Source organism: Cyprinodon tularosa, unplaced genomic scaffold (genome assembly GCF_016077235.1).
Source record: "Cyprinodon tularosa strain WSP-4 unplaced genomic scaffold, ASM1607723v1 ctg55, whole genome shotgun sequence".
In the NCBI taxonomy this organism is placed as follows: domain Eukaryota; kingdom Metazoa; phylum Chordata; class Actinopteri; order Cyprinodontiformes; family Cyprinodontidae; genus Cyprinodon; species Cyprinodon tularosa.
Window position 1 is genome coordinate 1,959,604 of NW_024039285.1, and position 14,321 is coordinate 1,973,924.

Here is a 14,321-nt window from a genome sequence, read left to right on the forward strand (position 1 = left end):
TCATGCATCTTTCTCGCCTCATTCTGAGTTACTCTTAGTTTAATCAGAGTTACCTGTTTAATCAGCTTTTTCTTATCGTGTTGTTCTTCTCTTTGTCTGTTATTTTTCTTCTAATTTCGTCTCATGGGTCTTTTAGGTTTAGCATAAATATATCCCTTTGTGGACATACAGTATAAAGTCTTTTTTTAAATTGTCTTTTAGAAAGTTTGCTTAAAAACATTTTGTTTGTTGTTTTAGATCCAACCCTTTTCTTAAAAAACATTCTGAAGCTTAGATGTTTTTAGGAAATGTTATCATCGACTCCAAGAGTGCTTGGTCTGTTTCCTTTAAATCCTCGCAAGCTGGTGATGTTATTGAAGTCAGAAGGATCTCGGCAGCAGAAGCAGAAGGAATGTAGCTGCCGTGTCGCCCTCAACACAAACAGAAACTTCCTTCTTCTGTGCCCCACTTCTTCTCCCTCTGACTTCCCCTAACAAACTACAGACAATGGCATGTCTGCGCCAAACCAAACACGAAGCAGACTCATTCTTACTAGATATAACTTGAACAGAATATACAGTATAAGTGTCAGCTATTAAACTCCCATTTATTTTCTTTGTAGGTTATGTTTTGGTGGCTTTTTAGGTTGAATTCCCTTTCCTTTTTTTTGTGTGTGTGTTTTAAGGAGGGTAGGCAATATATTTGCAGAAAGTTAAGTGAAGTGAATGTTGACTATGTATGCACTGATGGTTTTTGTTAGCTCTTATACTCTCTAGCTCCCCCATGTCCATAGAGGTGCTCCAAGGAGACGGAGGAGAACCTCTTTATCACCCCATCACCTCTGTGCTGTGTAAATAATGTGTCCCAGAGGTCAAAAGTCCAGCCTCTCTCTTATGTTTTAGTGCTAACACGTTTTAGTCTCCAAGCATAAAGAAAGATGAACACACTCTCAGCTCAGCATTTGGTGTTTCAGAGCAGGCAGGAAAGCTTTGAGGTTTAAAACTGGGCTATATTTTCCTTGTAAAAGCATTCATATAATATTTTATTCCCTTTGAACTTTGTCACATTTTGTTCTATTACAGCGACCCATTTCTATGTAATGCATTTTATTGGGATTTAATGTGAAAGACAAAAATCTAAATAGTTGATAATTGGGAGCTGAAATGAAAATAAAGTGTTTTTATTGTTTACTAAGCTGAAATATTAACGGCTTAGTGTGTTTGTGTTTAGTCAATACTTTTTTGTACCATCTTAATCTAAAGTTACATTTTAGAGATTTTTTGGTAACTTTTTAATAGCTTAATTTGCCCACTCTTCATAAAAAGTCAAGTAGATGGAGAATGCCTGTCAAATGCAGTTTTTGAGTCTTCTCAAAGATTCTTAATTTGAGTGGCATTCTTATTTTGACAGGTCAATTTTAACACATCATTCTGTTTTCTGTCTAATCTCCTCCATTGTGTCTCTTGCTGGGTGTCCAGAGTTATTCCCCTGCTGGAAGGGGAATATAAAACCCCAATCCAACCTCTGCAGGTTCAAGCAGGTTTCCTTGCAGTGATTCCCCCTATTTAGCTCAGTTTACCTTCATATCAGCATGTTCCATCAGAGAAAGGGCGTGTTCAGAGTTTTATTAAGAGTTATTTTTTCTATAACACATAATTTTTTGGCCAAAAGCTTATATATTATTGGTCCAAAACAGGATTTTTCACAAACAGAGATATTTTCACTACAAAGTTTATAGAAGAACTGCAGCTGGGACTTTTTCATGACTTTTATAAACAATGTTTTACCTCTTGGCACTCCTTTATAAAGGCTAGCTTAGGAGGTGTGACTAATATTCATCCTGTTAACCTGTTATTCCACCCTTTTTAAAGCAACTTTATTTGATCAATGCAACCTCTGCCCACATTTCAGATTGAGATGCCAGGTTTTCAGCTGTTCCAGACTTGGGTAGTAATTGCAGTGGATTTTATTTTAGAGTAGCGAAGTAAAGGGTTAATCTTACTTTTCAGGCATACTTTTCAGGTAGGCAGAATAGATTGTATCACTGCTACCAGGCAGCTATAGCTAAGGTGAAAAACAGAAACATTAAGGTTTAGCAAAGGACTCCAATGACAGATTGTAGATGAGTAGATACCCAGGTAGTGAGAATGGGGTAAACACTGTTTGGCAGCCTGTGATTTCTTATCCTGCACTTTTCATTAATGCAAACTCTGTGTACATTTGTTTGTGTTTGAACTCTCCTCTGGCTCTACCCTTCTGTCATAACAAAAGAACACTGCATACTCTGTGTGTATGCGTTTCTCTTTCCTAGAGAAACAAACATCTTAAAAATGCAGACTCCCTGATAACAGAATTCTGTTCTTAAACCTTTAGTTCACTTTATTTCCCTTAGAAAAGACAAAAAGTTTATCTTATAATAAGATTTAGCACTTCTAATTGGCTGTATTGATAATAGGATTTGCAGCATGTTTGAAACTTTAGTTTTCATCTCACCACACAAAAGGAAACTCTTGAAAAAGGCTTTTCAAAGGCTTCCACTGACAAACCACAAAAGCGGCTCACAGTTGATGAACATGGTGGATATGGTAGTTATTGACGAGCTTGATATTTCCTGTCTGAGTTAAAGAGGACGACATAAAAAAGAAAGAACCGAGAGTTCCAGATCTATCCAACAACCCACTAAGTTATCACTCTGTTTCAGAAGAGCCGGTCATACACCGAAGTTCATCCCTCAAAATCCGGTTAGAGGGTCGTTTTCAAATGGATTAATGCTGAATAATTCATGTTCTTAGTTCACTGTTTCAAAGTTCTGGGCTAAATTCTCACCTGTCAAAATGAAAGAGGCTACTTCCTTATTTTACACATGAGATTTTAACTCTTAATTAAAGAAAATAACTAAATATCTAAATGGTTTCCCATAACATCATTAGAATATTTTGTCCTCACCACTCAGTGTTCTCTCTCCGCTAATTAATGACAGTACTCCAGTATAGTATAGGCAGGTTTATTTGTATAGCACAATTTCCTACAATGACTTGAAGTGCTTAATAAGAATTGAACAATAAAATCAAAGAAAAATAAATGCAGAAATACAGCAAATAAAGATAAAAACATGATAAAATCAGGTAGTGAAACAAATAAAACAGTAGGACCACGGCCTATCAATAATACCTCAGTAAACAGTTTAACATTTACATTGAAAAGCTGTTCTAAAAAATGTGTTTTTTACTTTGACATAAAAGAACTCAGGCTTTCAGCACTTTTACAGTTTCCTTGGAGTTTAAGCTGTGAGTAAAGCTGTGAGGAGTATAGTAGTAATATAAGTAATTGTGTTAATAGACATAATACATAGAAACAAAGCAAAAATACAATACAGTTGTAATTATATACATATAAATGTATATGTGTATATAGATAGTACTTTGATTTGGCTAAATCTCTTTTATAACTATTCATTCGGGTTCAGTCCAGTTTTTATCACACTGGAAAACTAGATGTGAGATTATAACTAAAATGATCCAGTCAAGTGTGTCTGTGTGTTTTAAATGCTTATACTGTAGTGCAAAGTTTTTGATTGGTCCTGAATTGAATTAAATTAGGAAAAAAAAAACAGAGAATGTGCCACTGAAATAAAGCAGTATGTTGATCTTCATTAGCTAGAAAATTCTCCAAAAAATGGGTATGTGCCTACATTTTCTCCACATAGGAATAGTTGAATGAAAGACAATATTTCCATAACACCATGCGAAGTATGGTAAGGGCGATTTAGCAAAAAATGTTTTTCTGCAACCAATATTGTGGTTTTGATTCTGTTTGGATTTTCCTTTGCACTGACCTCAAGCCTCTAAATATGTCACCTCAGGGTTTCTTGGTTTTCATGACCTTGAAAGCCTGCTTAACCAGAATCTATTGCTGCAGAACTGTTACTGTTGTGTGGAAAAGTGCTAACTTCTACTGACATGCATGGAAGTACATGCTTGCTACAACTGTAATTATATTTAAAATGGAATTAATTAAACCAGACCGACTTAGTTTAGAATTTATTTTGCTAAACTTTACCAAGGGTGTCAATAAGATGAAAGGTTCAAAGAGTATAAGAAGGATAATGGGAAGCATATCATGTATAAATGATTCCCACAAAAACAGGGGCTTGTAACAGCTTGACTGTGCTGTGTGCAACTAAATCCTGTTTGTCAGGGGAAAGACTATGACTCTTTTCCTGCAGGAAACAACTAAAGCTTCCCCAAAAGTTCTGTCACTTTACAGCAGCTGTTCACATCCAAATGGGGTTCGTTTAATGTCAACCCAGTGAGTTGAACCCAGTCCGGTTTTTAACAGAGAATCTGCATTTCCTCTTCAAAACAATGGATAATAAAATCAATAATGCAGAGTTAAATGATGACCTGTATTAAATCAGTGTTGTTTTATTTATGAAGAACAAGTAGAAGAACACTAAATAGTCTAGGTAATATGTATCAAAGTAAAACAAAAATAGAATCAACTAAACATTGGAATGAGAGACAACATTTACAGTAGAATATCACATTTTCTGCTGGAATCCAACACAGCTGTCTGAATGTGATTATATCAGCACTAAAGCAAGTGGTTTCTTCTCATGTTTTCTTTTTTCTTTTTATTAGAAACTCTTTATTGTTTTGTGTTGCTTGTCAGCTAACGACTTGTTTAACATTCTTCCCTGGTAATGCCCACAGTAATGCATGACGCATTGGCAGAAAGCAAGAACCAAGATGTGTTTTATGTCTGGTCTATATTAGCTTTCACTTCAGTCAATTTTCTAATGGGGTTGAATGTGTTTGTCATTCAGTCATTGAAGGCAAGCAGCATGGAGGGAGCTGTAATTGGTTGTTCTAGTGATTGTTCTCCTTCCTGTTCTTGTTAATCACCATTTCATCTTAACTCTACAATCTAACTTTAAAGAACCAGTAATTGATAACCAGCAAAAGTTTGAATAGTTATTCAGAAAGAAGTCATCTGTGCTCTATTTTGGGTTCTGATGCTCCGATATATTTTGTTTAACTTGTTGTGGCTAAGGGGTGTCCATAAAGCAACACGTTTTTAGCTTCTAGTGCAGCTGCAGGGTATCTGTCTGCATTCTATCCATGAGATAGGGTTTTCCACAAGTTATGAACTACAGAAAGAAAATGCTGAATATTTTCCAATTCTGGTTTAGCTGATGTTTTTCTTACAGATACATAAAAAATAAATGACAAAAATCTACCCACTCCTATTCAGTAGGACAAAATTATCCAGCATGCAGCACAGAGTGCAGAAAGTTAAAGTCCTTTTGAAATGAAAGTCTAAGATTTAAACCTTGCATAAAAATACCTCAGTTTCCTTCTTTATCTTTAAGGCTTTTAGCACATCTGAGTGCTTACCTTGAGCAACAAAGGAATGCAAAATTGTCGCCTCCTCTTTGATCTGTGATTTAAGAATATTGGAGGCCTGCATTAAAGTATTTGTACAAGATTTTCACTTATAGAATTAGTTATAAACATGAGAGTTTCCTGACGAAGACAAATCTTTAATTAAAGCATTTTTTTTGCAGTCTTTATGAGCACGGTTCCACCCAGACATAAGAGGAAGAGAATGTTAGCTGGTGTTTGTCTCTCGCTGGAGGACATCCTTTTGGGATGTGCTCTGGATATATAAACTCTGACCTGTAGTGTGTTACTGAATTTAAATTGGAAATTACAGCTTTACATGAAAAAAAGAAGTATTTTATCTTTCCCTGGCATAAATCAGAGGCCTTAACTCTTTTTCAGGCTTAGAAATATTTCTACTCACCACCTTTAAATAGAATATCAAAACAAGTCATCACATTAAATATGAAACCAGAACAGCGGGAGGTAAGCTTAGATTAACATAAAGATGGTAGTCCCTCTAGCATTCAGTGTGCTAAGCTATTTTAGCCTCCTGCTGCTACCATCTTTATACATAATGTGCAGTCCCAACAGGGAGGTGACTATTTTCCTTAGAGGAAGAGCATTAGATGTGTCCCTTTGAAAATGAGTCCATGGAGGCTTAACATCCAGGTTTCTCTGCCCCAATCTTTCTTTTTTTCTTTCTTTGCAGAATAACATACATCCACTACAGTGCATTTAGAAAAAGTACATCAAAATATAGGACATTTGAAAGTTTTGTTGCAGGGCTCTGTTTTTTGATCTTTCATTTTGAATAAAAAGGCAAAAAAAAGTCCCAAAATGTAATACTCTATGTTTAAAAACACATCGATTTGAGGCATAGGACAAACTCTCAATATAACCTAGTTCTTTGCAAGGAACCCTGTGGTGCTCCTAGCCAGAAGTGATGCTCAGTGGGATGATCCTGAAATATCTGTAAATATAATCCTGGAAGTTAATGTGGTTATTATATTCCCAAACCATCTTAGCGTAACTATTAATAAAGAGCAGGAAGCTCAGTTCAGACGCTTGTCTTCAATTCCTTTGGTCATGATCCAGATTTTAGGAGCATAGGTGACAGTTTGTAATGTTTACTGAGCGGTAGGGCTGGGCGATAATTCAATAACGATATATATCGATCAATAGACGTGTGGCGCAATAGAAAAAAAGAGAGTCGATAAAAGTTCGATAAAAAAAAACGCAGTCTTCCTTCCTTCTCATCGTAGGCTAGCATGTAGGTTTATGCTAATCACTACTTCCTCCCAACCAATCACAATCGCGGACCCAGGCATGCCGTCAAAAAGCGCCGCCCTTTCAAACCACAACACAGAGCACATGAAGATGTCGCAGCAAGGAGAGTCGGAGGAAATTGTTTCAAAGAAGGGTTTTTGTAGTTCGCCAGTTTGGCAGTATTTCGGTCATGGCAAGTCGGACAAAAAACAAACCACAGTCATCTGTAAAATGTGTAGGGAACCAGTGAAAACCAGTCTGATAACACAACCAACTTTTTTTTTATCATCTCAGCCGCTCACACCCGCAGGAGTACGAGCTGTGTAGGCCTCGGCGCGGCTCTCCTCCGAGGAATCTTCGTGAATTGGAAAATGTATATATATTTTTAATTCTGGGCAGTTTCCCACGTAGTTCTAACAATTGAGACAAAAATGCTGAGGGGCCAGCAACTTCAAAGTAATAACTCAGGTTAAAGCAGGAATGCGGGTGACGGCCGGGGGGGGGGGGGTCCATTTATTTATTTGTTATATTTATTTTGGTCACTTTTCTGGTCACTTTAGTTTATTCTTTGTCAGTATTTAATAACATAACTCAGGTCTCTTAAGTTATTTTTCTTTAAAACAATTCTGTTATGGTTAAAAAAGCTGATTAAATAAATATTTAATTAGAAGTCTGTGTTTGTGTTCTTTATTATAATTAAATCATTTAGCAATATCATAAAATGTCCAGGCAGAGCTGCACATAAAATATGGTTTCAAATTTTTTCAATAATTATCGATATCGATCAATATGCATTATTTTTTATCGATAAGCCTTTTTTCTATATCGCCCAGCCCTACTGAGCGGTAAATCAGAGCTTTACTTTTCAACTCTTATTTTAACGAAAGCTAAAGCTGTGCCTGTATTACTACAGACAAGGGCCTAATCTATCCTCCTCACTCTACTCCATCTTACCATCAATCATGAAAGAGACACAAACAGACTGGAATGTCTTTACTTAAAGAAATGTTTGACCCCCAGTTTAGAGGAAGCAATTTACCTCTTTCCACTTGAGAAGTGTTACTTCAGGCTGAGAGGAGCCCACACTCATCCTGTCCTATTCACATTTGGAAATGAGAAGAAATGTTTTTAGGATGCTCTAAGTGGTTTTAAGACAGGCAGAGAAGTACATCCACAAAAAAGCATAAATGTGCCCCTGAGATTTCAACACCTGACACAAACCTCTTCATGACGACACCTTGAGAACCTGTCCAGGAACATAAACACCAGAAATAGCAGCCTTCCTCTGAACTAATTCAACTTTATGCTATTAATGTGGAACCAACTCTTGCTTTGTTTATACATGATTGGATAGCCTTTAGGATCTTATGCTGTTGCAGAACCTACCACAATATGTCATGATAACACGTCTTTTCTAGCCCTATACAAAACATTTCAGGCTAAATAGGCAAACTCAAGTGATCCTTAAAGACTCCATAAAGTTTACTGTTTTTCCTAAATCCTGTGATCCTACCCAAATGTCTTAGGAGGTTTGATAAGTGTGATTCATCAAAAACATACAATCTGGTCCCCTGTTCACAGTTCAAACCACTTCCTCTGGCTAACATCCCAGAGAAGGCAGGTTTTCTCAGTGTCTGTGGTCTTTAACATTTATGGACAAAGAGATTTTGTGATCTTGTAAACTATATAAGGTTAGCTACTCTACTTTGGCTGTAAATCTCTTCCAGCATACTAATCAATTTACTGTCCACAAAGACACAAAAAAACCACTGCAGCAACTTGTCGTATGTTTTTAACCATGTAAAACAAAAAAAACAAAAAAAGAAAATGTGGTCAGACAGATAGTAGGCTGCAACATCAATGGCTACATTGAAAATTCCAGTTAGTTGGGTTGGTTTCCTCTCCAGAATGTCAGTGTTTGTGTGCAGAGGAACATAGGACAGAGCCAAGTCTGAAGGCATAATCAGAAATCCCTTTGATAAAGGAGAACAGTCATTGTAAGATCATGGAAATGATGAGAAGAACGAGAATGAATTGAGTGGAAACATCCAGCAAATGATCTTAGGCCTATCGTATTTGAAATTTCCAAGACAGCAGCTTATTGTGGACACTCTGACCCTTTTCCACACCAGATGCAGACTAACACACTCTATCTGTGATCTGAGATGCTGCACACAACTGCCACACACCCCCTGTAAACAGGAAATGTTCCCGAGATCAAACCCCTCGTGTTTGACAAAACAACCTCCTTAATAGTTTTCCTTGGGTGTCTCATTAGACTTTGTGTTTTAATCTAAGTTTTATTGAAAACTGGTCTGCTCACTGTCTGCTGCCAGCTGCCTGTCCGTCGAAGCAGACGCAGGACTTCCTCACATCTTCACAGCAGTGGCAAATTTCCATACATTTGTGCAGATTGATTATAGTCAGATGGCTGGAGCATGTGAAAGCCTGCATCGCATTTGCACACAGCACTCCCTTTAAAGCTCTGTGAAGTGCGCTCGTGTGTTGTGTTGGTTTTCCTTTAAGCGCCAACAGCAGCCAGCTGTGCACAGGCGGGGAGTTTTCTGTTACCAAATCAAGCCTCAGAGGGGCAAATTTGTTAAAGGCTGGGTGTTAGAATTTGCACTGCTGACTTGATTCCGTCAGGGCTGATAATTACCTTAATCAACCTTATTCGCTCATGAATGAGTTTTTGATCTGAAAGGATTAAAAAGTCTTGTTGTCATGGCAGCAGAAATTTCAATCCTGCTGTATTTGTTGGTTGCAAGGAGGAAAAGCAACAGAAAAGTAGTGAGTGCACAAGTTGTGCCATGACTAAAGATAAAGATGTTTTTAATTTCATCGCTTTAACACTGCTTAGTGCATGAATCTGATTTCCAAGGAGACTTTAAAGATTTACCATCCATATCAATACTAATGAACACTTGACAGACAGGATAAAACCTGTTCTTGTCACCTTCTGAGTTTTGTCCTTCGACAGTGAGTTATCAGTGTCTTCTTTTCAAACATTACTTTCTCAAATGAAATCCTTCATACTGTCACAGGACAAATTAACATGTAAAAAATAAAAATAAATAAAAAATAAGCAGATTTGTGTTTATATTATGTCTTCATATGGGTAGATACTGAGAAACATTTATTATCATTTGAACTATTTGTTTTTATTTTTTTGGGATTTCAGGTAAAATACTGCAGAGCTGTATTCTTGTTTTTAGAATCTTAGTCTTTTAGGATGTCTCTGCCAGCTTCATTTGATATATTTGCAGATTCATTATGCAATGGATCATTATTTTAACACTTCAGCAGCCCTTTAACAGGTTTTCTTTCCTGTACTTAGTTCCATTTATCCTCCATACTCTTCCCAATCGCTTTGTCCTTCACCAACAACACAGTCCAGCTGTGTGAGGTGATGTGTGAAAAACTGCAAATGATATATATATATATATATATATATATATATATATATATATATATATATATATATATATATATATATATATATATATATATATATATATATATATATATATATATATATATATATATATATATATGCACTCAGTGTGACAGCAGTATAGGAACGTACACCCAACATTTGCATATTTAGGGGGGAAAAAATAATTATTTTGTTTATAAATCTACAAGAATAAATTATTTCTTTTTGCCCTTTGATAACACTGTTAAACCAGAATGATCACACAATTTTCCAACCAATCACTCAAATCTGTGAATTCATGCAGTCATGTGTTAATTTCTCTTAATTAAAGTATATATATATAATACCTCCTCAAGCCAAAGAAAAGTTGTGTGTGTGTTTTTCTGTGTATCTATGTGTGTGTTCACTTGTCTGTGTGTGAGACGATGTGTTATACAGTGATAAATTACACAATGACTTAACAGGAATATTATGCTTCACACACTGTAGTACTAATTGTATTAGTTGTTCCAGACAGTTGGAGGCTAATTTAAGATAACTTAACATGACCTAAATAATGTCATGGAATCACAATGTCCCTAAATATGGACATATTTTATCACCATATCAACAATTATAGCTCACATTCTGAACTTTTTCTATATTTCAATACAAATTAAGCACTTGTGATCTATTTAAGTACCCTATTCTTGTGTTCTCTGGGATGAGAAGGCACAAGAGGGAACTGAAATATGTAAAGACATGCATGTTGGATGAAGCTTACATTCCTCATGAACATGTCCAGATCTGCAGCTTCTTTACATGTTATGACCTCAGGACGAGATCAGCACTCCTTCATAATGGTCTAACACCTTATTTTTGTTTCTCAATAATGTCCTCTTCCTACATTATCTTGACAGAACATTTCAAAAAGGGATTGTGTGAGTAAGAAACTCTAGTGCAGTAGCAGATGTTCATCCAGATGGTTTGAAGAGCCTTAACGTTTTGCTGCCTAAAAAGTTGGAAAGGATCACATCAAAACTCTTCGAATTAGATTGTTTTAAAGAATATAAACTGTTTTTTTTAGTTTTTTTTTTTACTTTTGTTTTCAAAATACTGGTTAAAACTGGATTGCAGAAATTCAGTGAAGGCTATATCACTCTTTGAATGCTTAAAAACTAAAGTGACAGAACCATTTTGATAACATGGTATAAAATACTCAGGCTTCTACCTGCCTGTCTATGCAGGTCGGTCTGACACACTGTTCAGGTTCAATTTTCTCTTTTTATTTAATTTTGATACCCTCAGAATTCTTGGGATATTGTTGTAAAGAGGATACCAGTCCTTTTTTAATTTTAGTTTGAGTTTGAAAATTAAAAATATTCAGAAACCACCAATAGGGTCATTACTGGGAAGGTTTTTGCATGGCCTTTAAAAAAATTATACAAGTTTTTTTTTTTCACATAATCAGGGAAGATTAAAACATAATAGAAATACTTTTTGGTGCAAAATACGCATGTGTACTTTGGATCAATATTGTATGTTGCAATTCTTTGATGTAACTACCTGGCCAAATATTTAGTTTTGCTCTGCACCCACAAAGGAATCCTTTTTACGAAACATACTCATACTTTGTTGAGGGAATCTAAAGCTTCCTAGAGCCTTATCCAATACCACCTCGATAAGCATAGATATGTGTTCGATAACCAAGTATTTAGCCGCATTAAAATGATTTATCACAACTAGAGAAGAAAAACGTGGTATAGGAGAAAGGTCCCAGAAAAAAAATAGAAGTAACTTAGTGAAACTGTGCTTGCAACTAAAACTAAAGGTGTTTAGTACCACTCGATAATTATTCTGGAAATGTTTCTGTTATAATTTTGAATTAGATCAGTCATTAAAAATCAATGCAACTATGCCACTATGCAGATTGGTTATTGCATTGTAATCGGAAATTTTTCACCTTGCCCAGAAATGGTCTTATTCAACTATAAGATAGGTGCTAAAATCTAGTTTTTTTTGTTTGTTTTTCAGATCATATGACCTATCCTATAGTGTCCTAACTAAGCTTTACTACTGTGGGTCAGAAATTACCCAACTGCTTGTTGTTATCAGAAAAGTCTCAATACCACCATTACAGTTGCTACAGATCTTGATAAGAAAAAAGTTGATAAATAGATTATGTTTAATTGATGATGTTTGGGAACCTGTAATGAGAATAACAATAATATTATTACATTATTATTACATACACACCCACACACAGAAACACAACCGCCTGAGGATACAGTACCACTTACATGTACTTCTCAACTATAGCTTTATATATTCTGTAAAAGTTTTATCTGCTATTATCTGTCAGTATTAAAGAAAGTCCCACTTATATATAAAGTCACACATATATATATATATATATATATATATATATATATATATATATATATATATATATATATATATATATATATATATATATATATATATATATATATATATATATATATATCCTAACTTTCCTGTACAATCGATTTTATAGCCTCTTACAATTGCTCTCTCTTTATATATACCATTTATAGTCCATACATGAATAGTCTCAATACACATGTAAATTAATATTTATATCCTGTATAGCACTTCTGTATAGATGCAATTTACATTTCGTTGATTTGAACTGGCGATAGTGTAATGACAATAAGGTTGAATTCTATACTATATGCTGGGGATTGCTTATAGTCTTTTTAGCCCTCTTAAATCTATGAGAAAATCAGGCATTCCCTTGTCATCAGTTATCATCGTCATCATTGCTATAAATGCCACGCAATACTATGATAATATTTCAAGAATATGTTGCCATCCCTATTGCAACCACATTAATGAATTAGGTGACAGTTTTATGAAAATGTCCTTTGTCATTTTACTTTTCAGCCATTTTATGGTAAAAAAATGGCTGAAAGACAGAGATCTAAGTAATCTCTAAAAACTGTTTGATATTAGATATTGCTTAAGGGACAGATGACATTTTTCAGATAGAAAAAAAAAAAAAAAAAGTCAGGATGTAAACTATTGCCACCTTAAGGTCTATGTGTTTGTCTGTAGAGTCTCCTCCGGAGCGGACGGGGCGCAGACGGAGTATGCCAGGCTCCTCAGACAAGAACTCCACCACCATGGAAGCCACCTCAACCGCTGCCACACCTTTCAGAGTCACCGTGAGTACTGTGAGTGGTGCTTCTATATCTACCAACTACCTCCTCTCCCTGTCTTACCTGGTTTCTTTATGAGCTTTAGCCTTAAGATCAATATTTAAGGAGGTTGTTTGGAGTCCAGATGGGCTCATAGGAACCTGGAACTGATTCTTTAAAAGTCAGAACAGAGTCTTTCAAACTTTATTGCTGCACAGCACACATTTGGTTTACATTCAGCACTTAGTCTTCTACTGCTTTTCCCACCTCGTATGATTGATAAGCCACTTATACTCCCACACAGCTTGCCATCTTTGCTGTAAAACAAAAACTGAGAGCCTATTTTTTTTTTGTGTGTGTCGGCTCTAGCGTTTTCTGTCATGTTTAATTCAGTAGATAAACAGTCAGTTAATGAAGCAAAAAATTCTGCCATGAGTCATCAATTTATAGATAATTAGCAATTAGCAGCGCGTATTTCCATTAATAATTAACAAGCGGGGAGATGGCAGCCCAGAGGTGAAGTGTAAACACTCCTAGTCAGACCAGTGGAGTGACGAGATTGGTTTCTTATAAACATGTAAGTTTAATGCCATCTATGGACTGAATTGGAAGCTAATGAATATGACGGCATCCCTCATGGCTGAAAAACATATTTTCCATCAAAAGTTGATTTAATAGCAAGAAGGAGAATATTTTCTATATTTTATTCAAATAATTATTGATCATAATTGAGCTCAAATTCATTGAATGCATATTTTTATCTATTTCTGTAATAAATAGTCGGAAAGAATAGAACATATAGTTGCCAGTAAGATGTTTCAATCATGTTTGAAATGTTTTAGGATTTTATTTATTTCTTATAGAGATGTGTGAGCTGAATCTTTACTTGATCTTGATTTTAAGCAGGAATTAATGAGTACTTATTTTAGAAAAAAAGGAACAAAGAGCTGCAGGCTTGTGGGAGAGCTAAAGGGTCAGATGGAAAGCTGACCTATTGATTAACTGCCTCTGAAGCAGCATCTTGTACTTCTCAGGATAAAGAAAGTTGGAGGAGATCTTAGTGAAAGTCATTCTGAGTCACATGACCTCTTAACTCCC

The 14,321-nt window shown here is 35.6% G+C and overlaps 1 protein-coding gene across 8 annotated transcripts in view; it reads left to right on the forward strand.

Moving 5' to 3' along the window:
- LOC119796473 (disabled homolog 2-interacting protein-like) overlaps positions 1-14,321 on the forward strand; it is a 212,698-nt gene that overhangs the window by 91,188 nt on the left and 107,189 nt on the right. For 5 of the 8 annotated variants that reach the window (XM_038305045.1, XM_038305043.1, XM_038305049.1 and 2 more), the window contains one exon: positions 13,141-13,259. In XM_038305045.1, coding sequence (XP_038160973.1) covers positions 13,141-13,259 — 119 coding nt within the window. The remainder of the gene's footprint in view (positions 1-13,140; positions 13,260-14,321) is intronic. The other 3 variants (XM_038305044.1, XM_038305051.1, XM_038305048.1) reach the window with 1 other exon arrangement.